Source organism: Rhinatrema bivittatum, chromosome 13, assembly GCF_901001135.1.
Source record: "Rhinatrema bivittatum chromosome 13, aRhiBiv1.1, whole genome shotgun sequence".
NCBI lineage: Eukaryota > Metazoa > Chordata > Amphibia > Gymnophiona > Rhinatrematidae > Rhinatrema > Rhinatrema bivittatum.
In genome coordinates this window covers 65,809,242-65,833,352 of record NC_042627.1, presented here as the reverse complement: position 1 = coordinate 65,833,352, position 24,111 = coordinate 65,809,242, and the positions used below count along the sequence as shown (strand labels likewise).

At 47.4% G+C, this 24,111-nt stretch overlaps 1 protein-coding gene across 6 annotated transcripts in view; it reads right to left on the bottom strand.

Annotated features, from left to right (window-relative positions):
- Positions 1 to 4,352: 4,352 nt before the first annotated feature.
- Positions 4,353 to 24,111, bottom strand: part of MAN2A2 (mannosidase alpha class 2A member 2) — a 56,765-nt gene continuing 37,006 nt past the window's right edge. For 4 of the 6 annotated variants that reach the window (XM_029575798.1, XM_029575800.1, XM_029575801.1 and 1 more), the window contains 7 exons: positions 23,994 to 24,108; positions 19,205 to 19,338; positions 18,165 to 18,306; positions 17,069 to 17,202; positions 13,285 to 13,479; positions 8,087 to 8,197; positions 7,585 to 7,743 (listed from right to left, as the gene is read on the bottom strand). In XM_029575798.1, the coding sequence (XP_029431658.1) occupies positions 7,585 to 7,743; positions 8,087 to 8,197; positions 13,285 to 13,479; positions 17,069 to 17,202; positions 18,165 to 18,306; positions 19,205 to 19,338; positions 23,994 to 24,108 (990 nt within the window). Of the gene's footprint in view, positions 7,744 to 8,086; positions 8,198 to 13,284; positions 13,480 to 17,068; positions 17,203 to 18,164; positions 18,307 to 19,204; positions 19,339 to 23,993; positions 24,109 to 24,111 lie in introns of all 6 variants that reach the window. The other 2 variants (XM_029575797.1, XM_029575802.1) reach the window with 2 other exon arrangements.

Below are 24,111 nucleotides of genomic sequence, written 5' to 3'. Positions count from 1 at the left end.
TGGAAAATCGGGTCTGGCCCTGTTTCCTTCGCTGGGGCTCTCCTGATTAATCAGACCTAAAGGGACAGGGAATAAGGACAGGGCAGGGCCCGGGCCTCTTTAGCATAGGGACTGCCTGGGAGCAGCTTCTTTCCTTAAATTAGACGAACAGGTTCCAGGGTTGAGGACCTGGGGTGGAGTGGGGGGGGGGGGGGGGGTCCCCCTGCAAATTAAGGAGACGGGAGAATATAGCATAGGTCAGCTCTGCGGCCTGTCTGTCTGTGTCCTTTTAAGAAGCTGACCAGCCTGTTTAAGAAAAATGATTTCTCAAAAGCAAAAGTTGTTCTTTGTTGGGGGCCCTCTCTCCTTCCCTCTGGAGCCAGCCAACACTTGAGCACTGGAAAAACAAATGCCTCCCATGCCAGCCGATGGAGAGAGGTGCGTTCAGTCAAACCCCTGTTTTTTAAGTGGCATTTGAACACACATTTTCTACACACAAGACTGACTTACTGCTGATGCAGCAAGGAGTTTTGTGAGCAGAAAAGGTACTTTGAAAACAGCACTGTTTAGCACCATTGCATGGAAATCCCAGTCCAATGAGGACATTAAGCAGTACTCCCCGCTGCAGAGAAGCACAGTGCTTGTTACCCAGGTTCTGGTAAGGCTGGAAACTTTACTCCTGGTGAGAGGTAAAATAACCTTTCCAGCATACTGTGCTGGCACAGAAAACCAGGGACAGGTGAAGTTTTTCCTGTTGACCAGGTAGCCGGGTAAGTCTGTACTTATCCGCTAAGTGGCATGGCTGACCGCGATCAGATAAGGGCCAGCAAGCTGAGCCGGCTAAGTACAGACTTATCCAGCTTTCTGGCCAACAGGAAAACTTTTTATCAATGATTTCCCCACCACCACTTCCCAAGCATTCAGCATCTGATGAATGCACATTGTACCGTTTGTTTTTTTTGTGTTTTTTTTTAACTCCCAAAGCATTAGCTTACTGCAGCAGGAGTTAAAACAATTTTTGTGTTAAAACTGAGCTGAAATCCAGTGGGGTTTTTTTAACATAAGATTATTGCATTGGCTTGTCCCCCATCCACTCCCCCATCCAGTCTTCCCTTCCCACCCAGTCAGGCACCAGCTCATCATTAAAAAGGAAAAAAAAGATACAAAATCCATCCCTTTCTCTTCTTTGCTCCTGATAGCCGGCAGTGTTGCTACAATTAATTCTGATGGCCCAGGCACTTGTTTTTCCCAGTTGGGCCTGATCATGGGATCTGCTCTCTGGGAGGGGAGTAATTGCAGCTGACTGCTAATGAGTTGGCGTAATATTGAGAGAGCATCTGCTCCCTCCCCTTGTGGCTCCATCTCCTCCTGCCTTCAGTACAGGAGGCAAGTACTGAGAGTAGAACAGACTCTGCACCATGCCAGCTGCTGCTACTTGCGCACCAGCACCTGAAGGTCTGCATGGCAGAGCAGAAAGGGTTAGGAAAAGTCACTACGGGCAGTGATGCAGGATAGGTTTTGTTGTCTCCTTATCCTCTTGCACTTGGCATTGCTTAGCGGACTGGCAGAAAGTTTGCTGGGGACCAGTGCCAGGACTGTTGCTTGAGAAACACCAGATTAGAAGTTTACAGGCATAGTAATGGCATAAGAACATAAGAAATTGCCATGCTGGGTCAGACTAAGAGTCCATCAAGCCCAGCATCCTGTTTCCAACAGAGGCCAAAACCAGGTCACAAGAACCTGGCAATTACCCAAACACTAAGAAGATCCCATGCTACTGATGCAATTAATAGCAGTGGCTATTCCCTAAGTAAACTTGATTAATAGCCATTAATGGACTTCTCCTCCAAGAACTTATCCAAACCTTTTTTGAACCCAGCCACACTAACTGCACTAACCACCTCCTCTGGCAACAAATTCCAGAGCTTTATTGTGCATTGAGTGAAAAAGAATTTTCTCCGCTTAGTCTTAAGTGTTAGGTTGTCTAAGATTCCTTGATATAAAATCTAAAGCTATGCGCCAGTGTCTGCTGAGAATTAGTGATGTGAAATCTTAACATGCACTATTTGATTTGGCCATCATGGGTGATCAGGCAATAAGAGCATACTTTTATAGATGCAAAGTTAGTGAGACATGGGTGTCCTGACAAAAGATGAACCACCAATCTGAGAAACATTTGCCAAAGAAGATGTTTCATCATGGTTTATAACTAATGTACTGCCGAGCTGATAGCACTTGAGTGCAGATGCATCCCTACTTCTAATGCCGAGTGGTTCAGCAACTTTATCTGCAGAGATGCTGTGCATTTGTTTAAAATGGAATAGGAAGTGTCAATATTTTCTATTTTATTACTTTTTAAACATTGTTTTACTTACATTTCATTTAAAAAGCTAGTAAGACACTAGGGCCCCATTCCCTCCACCCCAAAGAGTTTGGGTTGGTTCCTTGCCCCCAGTACCCTGGCAAAGTTATTTTCTTTCTAATGCACCTTTTTAAAGTGAATTGCTCAAAGCACGGTTCATCTTATACAATAAAATTACACTTTAGTAACCGAGATTAAAACATAAGTAAATAGCTAAAACAAGAATAAAATAAACACAATAAACTAACAATATTTTAATAATAAGTCAATACAAGCAAAAAAAAGACCACAATGGTCCCTCCAGGCTGCCTAGCAGGGCGTTTAGGATGATAAATTGGCACTCTATGCTGATTATCCCCTGTGCCTTCTATTTGCTCAGCACAGGGGGTATCATTTTTTTCAAGCAGTGCCACAGAGAAAATGTAATGCACAACACAGGCAGTGTTATTTTTTGCACACCTCTACTTTTTCAGAATAAAGGTCAACAGTTGGATTTTAGATTTGGAAAGGTGAGCAATTAATTTAAGTTTTAGTTGTTTTGCCTTACATTTCTGCTATTTGTTTTAATTTATAATTGTATTCTATGTAATTGATTTTTAGTTCCATTGTACAGTTCTGTTGCAAACTTTAGTAAATTAAAGCAATGTACAACATATAATTATAAAAGCAATATAGAAAACAAACTAAAAAAAACTAATATTTAGGTGCAGATAAATACTAAAGGTTACAGGGCAGGGAAGAAATCTTTTGCCCCAGTACAATAAAACTGGGGAAAAAAAAAATCAAGAGTTTTTGGTTTAAGGTTTTGTTTCTTACAGGATGGGCACAAAATAACAAGAGCAACACGTTTTCGAAGATTCAGTTTTTGTAAATATTCTTTTTCGTTGCCGCTATGCGCAGTAAGGAAGACAAAGCAGGAGCATCCTGCTGGAAACCAGTTTCACCGCACTCAAACAGACCAATGCTACACCGTGAGCGGGCTGCAGCGCACAGCTCAACCCACAACTGGACGCCTCCCTAACTCCCACTGCAAAACAGGGGGATAGCATGTCCAAAATGCGCATCCAATCGCACGCATAGATAACAGTGCTCATCACATGCAAATGCATATTGATGAGGCTATTATCTCTTTGCCCCCATGCAAAAAAAAAAAAAAGTGTGCCTGAGGTGCACATTTTTACTTGCATTTTATGTCCCCCCCGCCCAAAAAAAAAGAAAGGGTTCTGGCGGTCAGGTTAGGAAAAGGGACGCTCTAAAACTGAGCGTCCCTTTTCCTAAGTGGCTGACAGCCACCTCTCCCGGGTGCTTGCTGCTGAGGAAGCGCCAGGGGCGCGCAATTTCCCCTAGCGCCACCATTTTACGCCAGCAGCCCATTTGCATTGGGTGTCCTGGAGAGGTAGATCGGCGTGTCTTAAGGGGGCGGGGCTCAATCATGAGCGCCCCTTTAATGCGCCCCGATATTGCATCGGCCTGAAAGTGCAGAAAACTGATGGAAAATTTTGCTAACAAGTCAAGTCCTGAATACGAACCTAAAAACAAACTGGGCCCGTTTTTAAGAGGACACAGAGGTTTGCTGGTCGTGATGATGTGTTAGATTCCAAGGAAAAAAAAAACATTGGCCCCACAATTTGAAAGCAGAGTGCTGTACGCAGGTGCGAGAAGGATTGTGCTGTCAGTGTTGCACTATTTTTTTCCCCAACTTGTAGACAGGTTTCTGGCAAAGGGGTGGCCAGAACAAGCTCAGCTTTGGTAGCCTCCAGTAGAAACACTCCTCCCAGTCTTTCCTATAGCAGATTTTCCTGCAGTTATCCCCCCATAAATCCATTCAGCACTCGCAAGACACAGTTTGCGCTCCTGCAGTCTGGAATATATGGGGCCTGCTAAACTCAAGATTTTTGTACCTGCCTCATGCCAGACGCAGCAAACAAATGAGGTCAACCCCCACATCCGAAGACCCATGCCCAGCGGAGTGCAGGAAGGGGGAAAAAAACTCAGCCAACAAGTAAAGAAATAATGTTTCCAATATTTATTGTAAAATCAGTTCTATGGTCTGACACACTTAACATGGGTCTGTATTTTGGTACATTTGCCTGACGACACTGAAATGCTATGAACTGCACACACACACTTCTTGGTTCATCTGTGATTTTGTTGTAGGAATCCATCCAGATGATGAGTATGATTTAAAAAACAAAAACAGCTTTTAACCAAAGAAACACTTTAAGCTTTGTCAGGTGGTGGTGGGGTAAAGACTTGTGAAATCAGTTTCACGTTTCTACAAAAGAGTCTTATTTATAAAAGTTCTTATCTGGAAATGTCTCCTGCCCCCTCACAGTGGCTCCGAGTCGACATCTCACATGTTCTGCATGTAAAAGAAGCGAGCAGACAGCAGACGGGGCTAATCCAAGAGTGCGGTCAATACTCCAGGGCAGCTGAAGGCGGTATCCGCTAGGTTTACTGCGGTGACACGGACACTGTTCTATTAGGCTTTTTCTATTTGCTCCAAGATGCACATAAGCAGTCCATAAACGTGGTTAGTGCAAGCAGCTGTGAACCTGAGAAGCCGGGGTTCAAATCCTGCTGATGCTCCTTGCGATCTTGGGCAGGTCGCTTCACTCTCCAATGCCTCAGGAACAAACTCAGATTGTGAGCCCCCTGGGACAGGGAAATACCTGCAGTACCTGAATGCAATCCTCTTTGAAAGTGTCATGAAAATAAATAAATAAAATGAATGTAACCCAACACATCCCCAACTCTCTTCTCCCAAGCATCTGCTGGTCTGCCTCCGCTTCTCTGTCGACACTCGAATAGCTTAGGCCCAGCAAATCAATACGCTGCTTCAAGCGAAAACAGAGCCAAAGCCGCACTCGCATAGCCAGGGCAAGGGGAGGGCGGTGCTCATGGGGAAACAGGTCTATCTACCGAATTGTGCCATTCTTTTCTCATTTAATGGAAAATTGGTTCTTACCTGCTCATTTTCGTTCCTAGAAAGCACAGAATAAAATGCGATGGTCGGCTGCTCTTAAGAGGGGTGAATGTTGCACGCCAGAGCGGCTGGCCCGGCAGCGCTCGGCACAAACAGTGCCAAAGCCATTATTCAAAGAGTGTCAATGCTAATTAATATGCCACGCCTAGACCCAGATGCAGTGGCGGCAGGGTTACCCCACAAGCAGAGGCTCCACCCTGGACAGAAGAATACAGTGGGGTTTTCATAAGCAGCAGTGGGGTACAGTCCCGTCTTTCACTTCCTCCAGTTCTTTCCAGCACGTGGCATACGTTTAAATATTAGCATTGTCTACCACCCCCACTCCTATTTTTTTTTTTTGTTTAAAGGCAACACAAAAGTAAAATCAAGATGAAGAGGATTTCACTTGGGTAAGGATGGGCACTGAGTATCCAAGGTTGCAGGGCTACACTTAATAGGAGCACAGCTGGAGCCAGTGGTTTCATGTACTGGAAATTAAGAGGAAATAATGGAAGGAGCATTTATGCACAGCAGTCAAACAGTATGAACCAAATTATCTTCATGCCATTAGTGTAACTACAATTAAAAAAAAAAAAATCCTGCTTCATTTTATGATCTTTCACAAAAACATTCTGAGTGAGTGAGTGAGTGCAATAAGCACAAAGGACCTTTTAAAAGAGAAGTCATTTTATAGAAATTAAACCATGATAGGTCCAATTGATAAAGGACATTCTTCCATTTGTGTGCACATGGGATACACCTTTCATAAAGCAGTCGTTCATAAAATCAGCCGAGATTACTTATTAAAAGTCATAAGACACACCCTGCATCTCACATTCAATTATCACCACACAGTAATCAAAACAGGAAAGAGGGGTTTTTCGTTTGCCTATAGCTATGACCATATCAGAGTAACACATCCAAAGAGAGCCATGTAGTCTAATTTTTACACGCGTCACCAACAAGAACACATCTGTAACTAACTGTGTACTGCAGTGACATATAAAATATACACACAAAGCAGAATGCCTTGCTTCTAGACCAGACATTGGCATTAGTCACAGTGAACATACAGGCCCCTTGTGAATAATTATCCTCCGCCTCGTACACGTTTGGAAGCGAAGTCCTTCAAACGTTCTGGCCTAAAACATCCCACAACTGCAAGGAGTGAAAAACAGGTCCAAAAGTCCAGAACAGCTGAGTGCTAGAAAAAAGGGTCAATTAAGATTTGTCATAGTACATCATTTAATGATCCTGGTACTACAGTATCACACAAGATAACGCAAGAAGTTACCCACAGTTTAGGCTACTGGGAGAAAGAGAAAGGAAGTAACAATGGAGCCCAGACTAACACAATAAAAAAAAAAAAATAAAAAAATACTTGCAGTGCTTCCAGTGGGGGAAAACCAACAAAATAATTTATAACGGCTCTGAGTTGCAAAGGGTTCATGAAAATACCAATATGCCATTAGACTCTGCCATTCCTGTGCCTTTGGGTTAATGTACTGCTAGGCCACTGGTCTGATGAAGCATTAGGTTACTCTAGCACTAGGCCACCATATGGATGTGCTACGAAGTCTCTGTAGCACTAGCACACATGAAAGAGTAACTGAACCAGCCCCACTGATGTCAGAAGTCTGCAGTGAAGGATCAGAGCCTTTGCAGCCTGTAGGAGATGAAGATATTCTCTACACAGTCTGTTACTCCCAGACATTTGTTTCCTACTCTTCTCATCTTCCCGGCAGAATCTTGAACGTAGAAAGGACAAAAGCAGCCTGGGACCCAACTGCTACCACAGTTCCATGAGAGGACAGTGAACAACTGCGAATCGTCACCTTGCACGCACACCTCTGCCATTCGTAGGAGGGCTACGCTCTCTCCCAGGTTTCATTACACAAATCCTTCTTGCGCTTCTCCTACCTCCAGCACAGGGCAGTGGGAGATGGGGTAAGACCCGTGTGGCCTGGTACCCAGATTTAGTTTAATCATGTTGTAAAATAACATCTTTAAAAGCCTTCTACTTCTCTAAACTCCTGCACTTGGAGCACCACCGACGAGGAGAAAGCAGTCTCCCAGCTGAGGTGCCTGTGAAATCTCGGTGGTCTTCTTTGCACACCCAGCTGTGAACAGAAACAAGAAGGGGTGCTCCTTGGTTAGCCACTCGGAGCTCAAAGTGACACGGACTCGTCGCGCAGGCCACTCACTCAACCCTTCACGGTGAAGGTTTAGCCGCCTTGTACTTCTGCACCTTCTTTCTTGGTCCGTGAGTTGGGCGGAGTTAGCCAAACCGAATGCGAAAAGTGGAGATCTCCATGGGCTGCATATTGACCAGGGGGCTGCTGCTGTTGGAGGAAGAGGCCAAGAGGTACATCAGAGTCAAGGAGGTGGGCTGCAGGGTCCCCACGTCCAGCCCCTGGAAGAGATCGCCAAGTGACAGCTGTACGAAGAGAGAGAGAATGAAAGGTAAGAGCTGGTGAGAGACTGAAGGGACAGGGTTTACGGTCAGCGTTGGGCTAACTCGCCACCAATTCTGAACATTTCCACTTTTAAACTAGCTTTAGAGCAAATGGAAAGAATCTACACTGAATCAGATAAGAATATATACTCCAGCAGAGGGCTAAAGGCCCAAAGACCCTCCTGAAACATTTTTCGACTCCTAGCCCTGGGTGGGAAAAAACCAAAACAAAAGTTTTTCCCCTACATTTTTCTGCTTGCTATATTTTCCTAGGCCTTCGTATCTCTGCTCCAGCATGTGGCTTCAGACTGCCTGTGACACTTACTTTCCCCTGACTTGTGGTACAGTTAAATCCCAGATTTTTGGCCTCCAGCCCACAGTCAAATCCTTTCCTGTGCAATATCAGTGCCACCTCCGGCATAGGCAATCCATCATCCTGGAAACAGGGTAAAAAGAAAACTCAGTGCATAAGAGAATTTGCAGGCGTGTGTATCTGCATATTATAAGATTCACAAGGATACACGGTGGTGCAAGAATGAAGGCAGTTAGTGGTATGCACGACCTAACATTACTTTATTTTTGATATAAAAGATTCCTATTTGTAAAAGGGTCAGTCTGACTGGCTAAGGGGGGCAGGAAGACCTGGTGTACAGGGGCAGTTGTCTCCTCTTTTAATGGCCAGAGGGGAAGCAATCTCATCTGTCGTAAACTGCCAGAGAACAGTCTCCCTTCTTGGTCATGGGGCTGACAGGACTCGGTAAGGGAGTAAGGAAAAGGTATTAAAGTTTGGGACTGCAAAAGGGAGAGTCAGAGTTAGTTTAGGACAACAGATGAACTTGAACTACAAAACCCACCAGTGTCATGGTCTGCCCATGTACTTACTGGTTTCAAGATAGTTTTTGCTCATAAAGGCAATGAAGATAAATGTTTAAATAATAATATATTGCAGGTATCACGAGGCGCTTTTAGCTAAGAAACATTTAGGGAAAACTAGGAGCATGGTAAAATTAGGTTTCTTACCTGCTTATTTTCTCTCCTTACCAGACCCGTCCAGATGAAGGGGGTTTTCTCCATTAATAATCAGATGGAGACAAAGAATACAAGCTTCACTGGGACAGAGCACTTATAAGGGATGTGCCACCTGCATTCTCTCAGTGTAATTGTATCCAAGGTAAAATATCCCCCCCACCCACCACGAGCAGCGGTGAGAAGTAAAGATCATCACCAATGAAGCCTCAACCAATTGAAACCCCTTACCAAAACAGGCCTGAAAACCAATGAATTAATAGCAAGGAGACACTTCACAACATAACTTTCTGAATGGACTATAGACCCAGAAAAGCAGGATACAGGTCAAACGGGTGGGATCATGGATTGGGCAGGCAGGACTCAAGGAAAGAAAATTATCAGGTAAGAAACCTCATTTTACCTTCCTTATCGTCCAATCAGACCAGTCCAGATGCACAGGATGTACCTTAGCCACTTCTATCCTTGGAGGGGACCTGAAAGACCTACTCTCAAGACATTCGCCTCAAATGAGGTTGCATCCCTAGCCTGCACATCCAAACGATGTCTGGAAAACGAATGCAAGCTGGACCAAGTCACTATCTTTCAAATGTTCTGTGGCGAAACTATATGGTATTCTAACCAAGAAGTCACCAAGATACTAGTGCAATGAGCCCTGAGACTTCCAGGAACTTCCAGCCTCTTACAAACATATGCAGTAGCAATAGTAGCCTTAGAAGCTTTCTCCCCTTTCCTGTGATCACTGAATAGCACAAACAGATGATCCAAATTACGGAAGGAATTTGCCACTTTTAGGCACGCACTAGATGCATCTTTTGTACATCTAGTGCTTGGAGAGGCCTATCGCCTGTCCCCGACCTCCTAAAGGATGGAAACTGTCTATTCCCAGTGCAAAGAGGAGACCACCATACAAATGGAGACCCCTTCCAAAGAAAACTTCAGAAAAGGATCTCTGTAAGACAAGACCTACAACACTGAAATCTCCATGTCAAACAAACTGCCACTAGAAATACCACCTTCAAAGTGAGATCCTGAAAAGAAGGCCCTCTGATGACCTCAAGAGGTATTGTACACCATGCTCTCAACACCAAGTTGAGATTCCAAGAAAGGACCAACTTTCTGACAGGAGGCCAGAGAAGCTTAATCTCTCTAAAAAAATTTAACCAGAACCGGATGCACTGCAAACAGAACACCTGTGAATCTTTCCCCTAACACAGGATAGTACTGTCATGTTAACCTTGAGCAAATTTAGCACCAACCCTTTCTGCAAACCAAACGGCCAAAAGGAGAGGACATCTAGGATCAACGCCAATAATGGAAGAACACCTCTCTCCAAACAGTAAAACACCTTCAAAACCCAAACATACGCCAAGGAAGATGACTAATTTTGGGACTGTATTAAGGTGGAAAACACCTCATCCGAATATCCTTTACTCTTCAGTTTTCTCCGCTCAAAACTCAACCCCCGAGACAAAAGTGAGCCTGCTGCTCTAACACAAGAGAGACCAGAAAAACGATCTCTGAGGGGCCAAGAAAATTCTAAAGTGCAGCCCTGTTTTATTATGCTTAGGATCCACTGGACCGTCGTGACTGTGGTCCACTCCTTGTAAAAGAGAGCCAAGTGGCCCCCTATGACCCAAAGAGAGGAGTGAACCGGTCCCCACTGCTCTGGAAACATTTGGTTCCCCCTATTCCAAGAGCGGAACCGTCTCTGCCAGAACGTTGGCCATGAAAGTACTGGCCCCAGGATTGCTGCCTGCCCGAGACCTGCCTTGAGGAGGGGATGGGAAGGAGCTCCTCGCTTTAGGCTTATCTTCCAGCAATTTGTAGGCCTTGTTGTCCCTCCCCCCCCCCCCCACCAGGAATTTAATGATGTCCTCCAAGCATTTGCCAAAAAGAGCAACCTGCCCCTAAATGGCAAGGAACCCAGCTGCGACCTTGGAAGAAAACATCCGCCAACCAGTTCCTCCGCCAAAGGAGTCTGCAAAAAGAGACAGCTGATATCATAGACCTGGCCGAAGTTCTAAGTAGATCGTACAGTGCATCAGCACTGAAGGCCAGCACAGCTTCTAGCCGCTTAGCTGCAGGATCTCCAAGTCAGACAAGGCCTGTTTGTAACTGCAGCACCCAGCGAAGATCTGCTCTGATCATAAAACTGTGCCCCTGGCAGCCCTCGCACCCAGAGCCGAGCCCTCGAAGATCCTCTAGAGATGCACCTCCAACTTCCCATCTTGGAGATCCTCAAGAGCAGTAGCGCCAGTCACTGGACTGGTCGCCGTCTTGGTAACCACTGACACCGCAGCATCCACCTTGGAAACGTTAGGAAGGTCAAGAGCCTCTTCCGGCAGCGGGTATAAATTGACCCTGGCCCCACTGATCTTCAGGCCCATACCTACCAACATGTGGAATGGAAGGGACGTGGGCAACCACGAAAACCCACGATAACCGTATCCAAATGCAGTGCCTCAATGAACAGCTCCTTGAGAATTGCAGGGATAAGAGGGGCCAATTCCCTAAGGTCTTCAACCACAACCATCGGAGCCCCCGACAATGGTTCATCCGGATCCTGGTGACCGTTATCAGTGTTCACCCCCTGAGGGGTCCGCCCCTTAGGCTCAGCTGGCACCAAGGCCATCTTGCCACAGGCTGAGACGTCAAGGTCCTCAGGGGACGCCGGGATCTGATGCCCCCCCCCCCCCCCCCCCCCAGCTTCTCCAGTTCCCTGGATACCCTGTGCTTTTTCAGAGCTGAGACATCCTCCTTTCCAGGGCCCTCTGGGTCTTGGTAGAGTTGGCAGGGGTTCCCTCATCCAAGTGTTTTTTTGTTTTTGTTTTTTTTTGTGCTGCCTACCCGGCTTTAAGAGCCTTATGTAGCTAAAATATACTATTGGAGAAAAGGCAGAGGAGAAATTCTAAGCCCCCCCGGGGCCCTCCTCCAGCGAAGACACTTGATCACTGGCGATTTCACACACCTCCCCCCCCCCGGAGGCTCCTGGGATAAGGTGGGGGAGGGAATTCCCACTCCCCCTCCGCGGCCCGCGCAGGAGTCGTGAGGACGGCCAACATGGCTGCCATTCATGCGCTGAGCAAGAACGGGTCCCCCAAATCCTGCTACGCCGGAGCGAGCCTCCTAGGCTCCTGGCGAGAAATCAAACATGCCCCCGACACCGTCTCTGAAGTGCTCTCCCCCCCCCAGAGAGGCACCAGGAAACAAAAGCCACTGCACGAGAGTCGCACGCGTGTCACCACAGGCAGAGCAGGCCCAACCACGCGGCATTCGGGCAAACTGGAGAAGCACTGGACCCCAGAGGACAGAAGGAGCGTCGGGGGAGCGGGAGAGACAGCCGACTGCGGCAAAGATAGGTCAGAGTGGCAGCAGCACGGAGAGCCTATCTTCCATCCAGATATATATATATTTTTTTTAAACAAAACTTTAAACAGTCAACACAAACTAGGCTCTGTAGGCTCACTCTGGGTTTCCCCCCAGGTGAGTGAACAAGGCTCCCCGGTATCATCCCAGCCGCTGCCAGACAGGGTAAGCTTGCAGGTTCTCCGACCCTCTGCTCGGCAGCCTCAAAATATCAGGGTGGGTTGTCCCACTAGGACCTGACTACCCCCTGGGAGGCTGTAGAATCTTCCTCTATTGCTTTTTTTTTTTTTTTTCCAGACTGCAGGATTTTGCACCGCCACTATCTGCTGATGGACTCAGGTGGCACCTCAAGATATAGGGCAGATATAGGGCAGTGTCAGTCAAAAACTTCTCTGTCTCCATCTGCTGGAGGGGAGGCAAAACCCAGGAGTCTGGACTGATCCGGGTACGTACAGGGAAAGAAACTTTATTAAGCGGGTACTTCCCTGTCCAGAGGAAGAAGGCAGAGAGGGAGCCTTGGAGGGTTGAGGGAGCCAGGACCCCTGGTATGCTGCGGGCAAACCCAGTTAGGGGTATCTAACCCCCTGGCAGCCCGGCTCCATCTGAGGGATGGCCCACGAAGATGCCTAACACCTCAGGGAATGTCCGTGATCTGGAACCTAAAACTATGGTAAAAAAAAAAAAATCTTTTTCCTTTCCTTTTTTTTTTTTTTTAGCTAACAGCCTGCAGGTGCATCTCTACCATCTGCTGGAGTCGGAGAAATACTGAGGTCCTGCAGATGGCACTCGGTTAAGCAGCAGTGCCTCAAAAGTTTTGTTCTCTGCTGGAAGGGATGAGTAACCCCACTGTTCTGGACTGATCTGGGTATGTTCAGGAAATACATTTTTGGGTCATTGCCGGTAATTTTATGCCAGTTTGTTTTATGAAATGATGATGTCGTCTTGAACTTAATCTGTGTGATGCGCACTGTGTATATATGTCTCTCGTTAGATGTATACTGTTTGGAATCCGCCTTGTACAATGTTGTTTGAGAAAAGCAGAATCCACATCTATTTAAATAACTAATTACTTCATGGAAGGGAGCAATTTAAGTGACAAAGCCTTCTAAGGGGCTGTAGAATTCCTACCTCTGCTTGAAGAGTCCTCATGTTGAGAATGTGGAAGTCACACGGGAAAGTGGCCGAGAGGGGCAGAAAGGATTTCAAGGCCGGGACTCCTTTCTTCACACTGGTAACGGGCATCACCAGGACCTCATTGTTAAGGTGCATGGAGGTCATGTGGCTGAGCAGGGAGGGGTAGCTGATGGGCCGGCTATCCAGAACCTGCAGCAGACAAAAAAAAAAAAATGTATATATAGAGTCCAGGAAATTCACAGCAAGAAGAAACCCAGAATAACTTCTAGAAGAAAAGCTTCTATCCTAGGCCACTTGCTGGGCAGACCGGATGGCCCGCTGGGATCATTTTGTGCCGTCATTTACTACAGCAATGCTTTTGGGAAGTGAGCCAAACGCTCCCCCTTCCATCTACTTGTCAAGAGCTTGAGCTGCTGAATGTAGGGGCAGGAGAGCAATTAGGGCTGGGATCTCTCACACTATCTGACTCTCTCTTCTGTTCTTGCTTTCTCACATCTCTGGTTCCTAGAGTTTCTCTCCTCAGACACTCGCTCTCTCTGTCTGTCCATCTTCTTTCCTGCCCTGAATAAAGGGGGTTTTTTTCTTAAGGAGGCACCAAGACAAGCTGGCTTCCAGGCACTGGCTGTGCACCTCCTGCCTGGGCGGGCTCTGGAGTGCACCTGCCACCTTACTAGATCCCAGCTGCTGGAAGCTGGGGCAGGGCCAGGCCAGGCCCTCATTAAGGCAGTGCTCTCTGGCTCTAAGCACCATAGATAGGGCAGGGCGCAGAGCCAGTTGTTTTAGGGTGCCAGTCTGGCAACTCTGCTGGCAGTTGCCAATACGCATGCTAGAGGCCGATTCTAGTTTTTGTAGAAATTTCAGCAAAGGATGACTAAAATGCAATCAAACACAAAACATACCAAATACACACGTGACTTTTGGTATCGTTTATCTTCTTGTATATTAAACTGGATGAACAACTCTGAAGTATATCAATAAATTAAATTACAGTGAGCCAGTGAAAAAACAAGGAACAGAATGCACCCCTCACCAAAAACCCTTTAAGGTAAAACCAAAAGGAAATCATAAGATCAAAATGAATATAAATCAAGAGCCTCTTTCCCCACCTGGTGAGTATCATCGCCTATTGCACTTCCATCTATTCTCTCAAACTGAACTATTTGGTTTTTCAGGTTCCCATTCAAAAAGGGAACACAGACAGGCAATAGTTTACAGCAAATATGAGACCTTTGGAAGTCTATTCATTTTATAAGTGCCTACCCTGCAATCTCTTTCTTGGTATGTTAATAGTTAATATCGTTTGACATCACTGAGAAAGGCATTTTTAACCCATTTGATGAGACTGAAGTATTCCCTTCGGGGGCACAGCGGTAAATACAGCAGATACATCGCTGAAGGAGAAACTCACATTTAAACTGAAGCAAACTTGGGGGTTTGCCTCTGGCTGGAGAACATCCATCTCCCTAACAGGGTCTAAAGGCACTGCCATTTATTCTGTAAAGGGAATAGCGAGTCGCTGGTGTAAACCAGTCATGGCAAAACTAACTTTTACATTGTTTATCATCTTGTTCTTTCGGTGATATGGAGCACTATGGGGCGGATTTTCAGAGCCCTGCTCGCCGGTAGGCCTATGTTCAATAGGCCTACCGGCGCGCGCAGACCCCGGGACTCGCGTAAGTCCCGGGGTTTTCCGAGGGGGCGTGTCGGGGGCGTGTCGAGGGGGTGGGCCCGATCCGCGTGGCGTTTTCAGGGCGGGACGTAGCGTTTCGGGGGCATGGCCGCGCCCTCCGGACCCGCCCCCAGGTCGCGTCCCGGCGCGCTAGCGGCCCACTGGCGCGCGGGGATTTACATCTCCCTCCGGGAGGCGTAAATCCCCCGACAAAGGTAAGGGGGGGGGGTTTAGACAGGGCCGGGCAGGTGGGTTAGGTAGGGGAAGGGAGGGGAAGGTGAGGGGAGGGCAAAAGAAAGTTCCCTCCGAGGCCTCTCCGATTTCGGAGCGGCCTCGAAGGGAACGGAGGTAGGCTGCGCGGCTCGGCGTGCGCCGGCTATACGGAATCGATAGCCTTGCACGCGCCGATCCCGGATTTTAGCGGATACGCGCGGCTATGCGCATATCTACTAAAATCCAGCGTACTTTTGTTTGCGCCAACAAAAGTACGCCAAATCGCGCTATTTGAAAATCTACCCCTATATATTTTAGCACTAGAAGTGCACAGAAAACATTTTGGCCTAGCTGGCATGCCTCTGCAGTACAGATCTCAGACAGAGACTGTTATCAGCTTCCACTTGTCTGTCCCACACCCGAGAGCTGGCAGAAGTTGGTGGAATTTATTCTAGTTAGGCAGTATGAAATTAAGACACTGGAGATAATCACCCGAGTAGTAAAGATGCACATTACGGAAGAAGGTTCACTGCTTATAAAAAAAGATCTGGGAATCCTTCCAGCTTGGCATCTTACCTATTTGCATAAACCTACTAGCGTATTTGACAACATCTTGTATAATTAGTTTGCCAACATTCTGCCAGTTCTAACTTCTTCTTGATAACTAATCTGTCAAGGTTCAAATAATATGGTTCAGTGAAAGACATTGTGGATCTAGAGTTTTGGGGTTTTGGTTTTTTTTTTGTTTTTTTTTTAGAGGAGCTGCAAGTTTTCTACATTATGTTGCCATAGTAAAGCAGAAAATCAAATTTAATCAAAACCAGTGGGTCACAGGAGGAGAGCTCTCCGCTGGTTGTCCTTATCTGTCAACTCAAATCTTGCAGTACACGCAGAAGAGGTACCTGTCACCGGTGGCTACCTCAATAGTTGGGAGAGCATATTATCCATTGCAACCTCATCAGGTGATGAAAGGCCTCTTTTACGGACTGTTAGTGACTAAAATACTGTACATCTACCACAAACTACTCCCAGCACCAGCTAAAGCACAAACCAAAGGTTGCATAGCCTTAATGTCCTCGCAAGAACAGTTACCTCTCGGCTGCTGCTCCTCGTGCTGGAAAAGACCAGTTCCCTAAACTTGGAGACCAGTTTGGACAGGAAGCTGGAAAGCTGAGAATGGGAAGTGCAGAATCCATGCAGAAACGGAGAAGTGTGTGAATCGATACAGGTGGCGAGAAACAAAAGCATATTGTGTATGTTTGGAAAATGTTATAAGGGTTAAGGATAAATGGATTAAGAAAAGTGAGAATGAAATCTAAACTGCTCGCAGCTTTAACACATCAGAGACAAGGAGCTTAAGGGCAAACTCTCAGCTCAACCCAGACTAAAGGTTTTCTACCTCCACCATCTGCTGGAGACAGAGAAATACTAACAGACTCTAGGTGGCACCTCAGGAGTATAGGACGGAGTCTGTTAAAACTTCTCTGTCTCCATCTGCTGGAGGGGAGGCAAAACCCAGGAGTCTGGACTGATCTGGGTACGTACAGGGAATAAGGATTATTGGAAAGCGGGAATCTCCATTTCTCTTAAAAGAAGAAATTACTTTAAGTGATCCATGCTTTTCTTCTCTTGTCCCTGCTCTTGCCTACCTGAATTGGCAAAATGCAGATGGTTGCTTACAGTGCCTCCTGGGGAGATGTACAGGGGCTGCAGATATCTGGAAGCTCTCCACAGCACCTCTTGCTGGGAGAGGTTGGGACTGCAGTAGCTGTGAATGCATACTGCTGTCTGAGATTTTACATACTGAGATTCCATTTTTTTTCCTTAAAAGGTCACATTTAGTATAGACACAAGAGAACAGAAATAATAAATAGTGTCCCCGCTGAAGCCACTCACTTTGTTAACTGTGGTCCGCTGTTCCAGCAGGATCCGGAATTTGCTGCAGGCTCGCTTGTTATCTTTTAATCCCTGGCCGAGACCACGGTTGTCGTCTTGCATTAGCCGACGGTCCAGGATCACCTCCAGCTGACCTGCGGGAGAAGGAACAAAACCTTGATTTCATTTCATCAGTGCTCTGACTATCAAACAAGCCCTGGCCGGGTCCATGTGATTTCATGCCTCAGCACACCCCACAGATCAGACGCACTGCACATCTTTCCCTCTGAAGGCTAAATGAGAAGCCGCCTGCCCCCAACACACGGGGCACTAAGCATCTTAGCACCGGTAATGTTGCTAACCCCAAACGCAAGCTTCTACCATTGCACCGAACTGGGCAACCACACAGGAAGGTAATCACTGCTGCCATTTTTGTGAACATATAAGAAAAAGTGCTTGTTTGAAACCTGATTTCTTCTTAGTGGAGAAGTAAAACATGGCGCCAAAATCGTACATCACTTTCTGGGTTACATTTTAAAGAAACACTGGAGCTGGAAAAAGTTGATAGTATCTTTTTAAGCTGTTCTCAAATAACACTTTACTTCTGCCTGAGCTTTTCTGAAAGGTTCACTTGTAAAGGCCTTGTGTTTGCCACAGGAATCTCAACTGCTAATTCCTTATGGCCGGAGCTGCAATTCAGAGAGACAATGAAGAGAAAACAGTGGGGAAGGAGGCAGTAGAAGAGGAGTAACAGTTGTAATGTGGAGGAAGAGAATGAGAAATTAGCAGGGCGAGGGGCCTGGTGAAGAGCAGGTGGGGGAGAGGTAGTGAAGGAAGAGATGCTGAAAAATACAAGTGGGAGGAAACAGGGCAGCCTGGCTGCGCCTGAGACAGACAGACCAGCAAGGTACAGACTGGGGACAGTGGAGGGGAAGGGAAGACCTGAACTATGAAACAGTCTATCAAACTGTTCAGAAATCTAAGACTTTTTGGCATTGGGTAATTGTTTTCTCGTGCGACCATAGAGATCTACAAGGAGACTAAGTTTGTGCTCAGATCCACACACATTTGCCCGTGTACAAACAATTTATTACTGCCCCCTACAGTGAATACTTACCACTGCTCAGGCTGGACACCCCCAGGGCCTGAGCGGTGTGCAGGGTCAGTCTGCGCTTCTCATCCTGGATGTAGGCCATCACTGGCATGGGGTAGAAATTGGCCTGCAAAGGTAATTTTTTTAAGTATCTCCGAGGCTGAATCTACGAGGAAAAAAAAAAAAGACCCCAGAATGAATACGAGGAACAGTTCTGTTGTACTTTGGGTACTTCTGGCCAGTTGTGCTAACAGAAGATGATGGATCATAGATGCAGGGAGCATCTGCTTTTCAAGTCCTGACTCCATTACTACAGCTTCAGAATATTCAAATCTTTAACTAGCCAGAACTTGAGAAGTCGGGTAAGTGATCAAAAGGGCAGGATAGATGCATGGGGATTCACTGCGTTGCATCAACTGATGGCATCTCTCAGCTGGTGAGCACTCTTATGCTTTATGCTGTGTGGGATGCTATAGGGCAAGGGTAGGCAACGCTGGGCCTTGAGTGCTGCAAGCTGGCTGGGTTTTAAAGATAGGCACACATGCATTTACATGGACTACCTCCACTGTGTGCAAATGTCTCTGGGTGCATATTCATTGTGGATATCCTGAGAACACCACAGCCTTGCCACATTCAAAGACCAGAGTTGCCTACCCCTGCTATAATGCATGGATGGGACTAGGCGCTCAGAAAGTGAAAACAGTAACAGGTAACTGAGAAGATGGATGAAAAGGGTTAAACATGACAGAGGTCCAGATGGATGAACAGCATGGATCAGATAGCAGCATGAATTGAACAGGCAGACAGAGAAGAGGAAAGTGATATGGACAGATGGGACAGAGAGAGAGAGGGAATCCTGGTGGACACCGAGTAGGAGGGTTAAGACAGAAAGTTATGTGTTGAGCACAAAGGTAACAGCGTGAAAGGCTGGTTAAACCGGACAGTTAAATGGTAGGTAGCTGATGGTAGGCCAGGTATTTTAATTTTGTCAGGTTTCCCATTTCTGTTCTTGGATCGCACAGATCTGGACAAAAAGTGAAGGCTGTTTGAATTCTGCAGGATACCTGAAAGCCATTAAGGTCCGTGAAGAAGGTGTCTCCACTCTCAATATCTGTGGTTAAGCGCATTGCAATTTCTTTGTTGACGTGGTCGCGGATGTCCACTACCGAAGAGATGTCCAGAGAGAGGCCTTCTGTCCCTGAAAAAGGACGCAGACATGGAAATGCATGGTACGATGATTTACCGGCATGATGTGCTGCACGAATGTCGGTAAATAAAAGTAAATAAATAAATAAATAAATAAATGAATTCTAGATTCACTTATTCACCTTTCCACACCCAAACGCAAGGTGATTTGCATGCAGGTACAGCAGGTAATTCTTTGCCTCAGAGGGCATGCCATTTAAGGCCTAGATTTTCCATTCCGCTATAAATATAGCACACTATCGCCCCCCCCCCCCATAGCGCCCCATAGCGCCACTGTAAAAGGTGTAGTTATTTCCAGCGCTACTGCCGGCGATGACGTGTAAAACATTATCGCCCGCAGCGCAACATTTTAAAAATCCCGCCCAAACCCCTCCCCTTTCCCTCATTTGATTTTATCATGACGATGCGGTCGTTATCGCACGCGATAAGGCCTTAAGGCAGGCGATAACGGCCCATTGTGTTTTGAAAAGTGACCTTGAAAAGTAAGTTTGCACCTCAGCCAGTGGAGGGCAAAGTGACTTGCCCAATGTCACAAAGAGTGTCGGTGAAAGCAGCAGGATCTGAACCCTGGCCTCTCAGCCCGTTGATCTAACCACTAGAGGCCACTGAACACGCTACAGTTTACAGGTGTACAGCAATAAGTGGATGAGTTGCCGGGCAGGAGAAAAAGTAAATTCTTCGAGAGAAAAGTTGGGATCAGGGGATCTAGGTTCAGATTCCCCACTGAATGGAGCCAGTTGGGCCTAGGTGTGCCACGGAGGTGTGAAGCAGCCTTTGGGTCCTTTGCTGCTTCAGTGGTGGCCTCTATCGGCCAATCGGCAGCGCCAAGATTGCACCTGAGAGGATGCACCCATCCAGCCTGGGGCCTTGCAAGGCCATCTGGGGGAACGTGAGAGCAGCAGAGACCACGGAGGGCACAAGGGGTAAATTATACAATTGTATGATACCAAAATGTTTAAAGAAACAAAGTCGGCTCTTAAAAGGTTCAGGTCATGGCTTCCTGGCTGTGCTCTGCCACGCAGGAGACCCAGATATGTAATCGTTTCTGACGGGAACTGCAGCCTGTGCTCTCTGGCCAAAGGACTGAGGGAGAACGAGGAGAGTGTGTGAGAGTGAGAGAGAGTGTGTGAGTGTGTGAGTGAGAGAGTGTGTGAGTGTGTGTGTGTGAGTGTGTGTGTGTGTGGGGTTAAATAGCATTAAAAATGAGCTCTTAGATATTGTATAAAGGAAAATTGGTTCTTACCTGCTAATTTTCGTTCCTGAAGTATCACGTTCAGTCCAAATGAGTGGGGTTTTGCCTCCCTACCAGCAGATGGAGGCAGAGAACAAAACGTTGAGGCACTGCTATATAACCATGAGAGCCACCTGCAGTCCCTCAGTATTGACCTGTGCCTACCTTAACAAACCCCAATAACTTTGGACGAACAGAGACTTAAAGTTGGAGCCCCTGTAAACTAGGCCCCCTTGATTTAACATAAAATATGATTAAATCTGTTGTATTGAATTTTCAGAAACAAAGTTAAGTTGAATACAACTCAGGATAACACAAAATATATCCCATACTCTGTACACTTCTCATTCCTCTGAGTATATCAGATGCCAGCTCAGCCATAACCAGAAGAGAGGAAGTCTTTTGAAATTTGGGGACAGGTCTTTGGACTGATTCGTGGTACTTCAGGAATGAAAGTTAGCAGGTAAGAACCAATTTTCCTTTCCTGTTCGTACCCCGGATCAGTTCGGACAAGTGGGATGTACCCAAGCCCCTCTATTCTGGGTGAGAACTCTAAAGACCCGTGTGCAAGACACTCTCCCCAAACGTCCCCTCTTCTGAGGCTTGCACATCTAAGCGGTAATATTTGGTAAACGTGTGAAGAGAAGACCACAACATCACACGACAAATCTCCGGTGGAGAAAGCAGCTGACACTCCGCCCATGAGGTCACCTGCGCCCTAGTGGACTGTGCCCTCAACCCCTCTGGCACTGACCAGCCCTTACAGAAGTTAGCCGAAGCTATCGTCTCTTTTAGCCATCGTGCAATAGTGCCCTTGCAAGCCTTATTTCCCTTCTTTGCCCCACTGAATAAGACAAATAGATGATCAGATCTCCGAAAGGCATTCGTCACCTTGAGATATCACAAAAGTATTCGACACACATCCTGCTCGCACAAATTCTCCTAGCCTCTCGAAATCTGGCTCGCAGCAGAAAGGACCTCTTAGGGCCCTTCCTATCCTCAGGCAATTTATTGCCCTTCGACTCTCCCAAATGCTTCACGAGCTGCTCCAAGTCCTCTCCAAAGAGAAACTTGCCCCTGAAGGGGAGGTTTGACTGCTGGGCTTTAAGACCATGTCAGCTGACCAGTTTCACAGCCACCGGAGCTTTTGCGCAGCCACCACAAAGACCATACTTCTAGCGGCAGTTTGGACCATGTCAGATAGAGCCACCCCCGCCTCTAAGCAGGCCGCCTGCGCTGCCTCAGTTGCAGCTCCTGAATGCTTATCATGTGCCTTCTGCACCCAGGACAAACAGGCTCTCTGCATCAGACTTCCACACACCGCTGCAGGAAGGGTCAAAGCTGAAACTTCAAACAGCCGCTTGAGCAGAATCTCCAGCTTCCTGTCCTGGACATCCTTTAGGGCCTACTACCAGGATGGTTGTCTTTTTGGTAACCGCCGACACAGCTGCATCCACCTTGGGAATTCTCCACGCCGCCAAGATCTGTTCCGGCAAGGGATAAAGCTTCCCCATACCCCTCGCTACCTTCAGGCCCGCCTCGGGAGCCTCCCACTCCCGATCTACCAACTTCTTCACCTGCTTCGGCAACGGGAAAGCTGTAGGGGGGTCCCGCAATCCCTCCAGGAGTGGGGTTCACCCCTTCCTTGTCCGAATCCTCCTGGGCGGCTTTAATCCCGAGCTCCTCCAGCACCTGGGAAATCAATGGACCCAGTTCCTCTGACCGGAACAGCTGGACCACTCGTGGGTCAACGCCTTCAGTGACTGGAACTGCATCCGGATCTTGGGCTTCCGGATCCCCCAAAGCATCCACTGGGTTCTGGTCCAGATTCTGCATTGGATCCCCCAGGGCGCAATAGGGTTCTTGTCCGGCCCCATTGGACCCCACTACAGCTGATCAGGATCATCCGTACCCTCCAACAAATCTTCCTCCTCTGGGGCTCAGCCGAGTCCCATGCACAGGATCCCTCCTGACTCCATTGGCCCTCTAGCCTTGGCCATCCAGGACTTCTTAGGTAAGGGTCTCTTTGCCCCCAACTCCTTTCTGGCTAAATAAGACTTATGAAGGAGAAGAAAAAAACCCATGGAAAATGCCTCCAAGTCCAAGGAGGAAGAGTCCTGATCAGCTCCCTCTCGAGCCCCTCCCCATCCCCTGCCACCAGCAGGGTCCTTTCCTACCAGAAAAAGCGTGGGAGGTGAGTCCCAGGGCTCAGAAATGTCAGCCTGCATTTCAGCATGTGCTGCCAAAATGGCTGCCGGCTCCTCTGAACCCCCTGGAGACCCCAGAGCCAGCCCAGCCACCTTCACATTTGCGCCACCCCCCGGGGGTCCTGCCCTCCCCACCGAGGCAAAATCACGGCAAAACAAGGCCGAATCAAGGCAATCCCGACGCAAACCGCAGCCATGACAAACTTTGTTGCGCTGCGTGGGAGCCAGCCTGCCGGCTCAGTCGGGCCTGCACACACGGTCAGGCCTAAAAATAGCAGCCGCCAATACAGAGCGCTCGCCAAAACTGTCCAGTGCTGAAATTCTCAGCACCCGGCCCAGACAAGCCAAGGCATTTCGACCCGCTCCCTCCCGGCAGAGAAACACAGACCTTACCCACTGCCTCAGTCCTGCTTCTCCTCTTCCCTTGCGTTTTATTTATTTATTTTTTTTAAAGAGACATACCTGACCTGGCCAGGAAAAAAAAAGCGAACAGAAGAACTTCCTTGCTTCTGGAGGCCACAAGCTGCGGAGAGCAAGGGAGTGAAAGGCCCAGAGGGGGTGAGGGAACCAGGACCCCTGGCTATCAACCCCCCCCTGCCAAGAAGGCCCAAGTCAAGCCAAGGGTTACCAAACCCCTGCTTGCCCTGCTCCACCTGAGGGATGGCCCACGAAGTAACCTAACACCTCGGGAGCTGAATCCTCTTCTTTTCTTTTTAAAACACCTCCAGGCTGCAGGTTTGCACCTCTACCATCTGCTGGAGTCAGAGAAATACTGAAGGACTGCAGGTGGCTCTCACGGTTAAATAGCAGTGCCTCAAAAGTTTGTTCTCTGCCTCCATCTGCTGGTAGGGATGCATAAACCCCACTCGTCTGGACAGATCCGGGGTATAAACAGGAACAGTTTATTTATATGTGAATGACCTTTACTTTCGCAATAACCCATGCACGCTCAGTGATGCAGTTCTTCAAGTCTGTTCTTAGGCATTTAGCTTCGCATTGCTGACCTGTACCCTGTTATAAAAGAGCAGCTCTCCCACAATAACCAGTCTAACATCCCCCTCCACCTATTCCCCTTTTCATATCTATAAAGTATTTCCTTCCCCCATCACCAGTCCGAGACCGTTTTTGTCTGACAAGTGTCTGGAGGGGGGTGAAGACATATGCTGCTTCCACTGGCAGTTTCCTGTGTGCAGCTGGCTAGATCCTCACCTGGCAGGTTGTACAGTCTCATCACCTGCTGCACATGCTGATAGTAACAGGCCACTTCAGAGAAGAAGGGTCCCTTTGTCACCCGCACCACTGGGGCATCTTTTGGGGCATATACCTA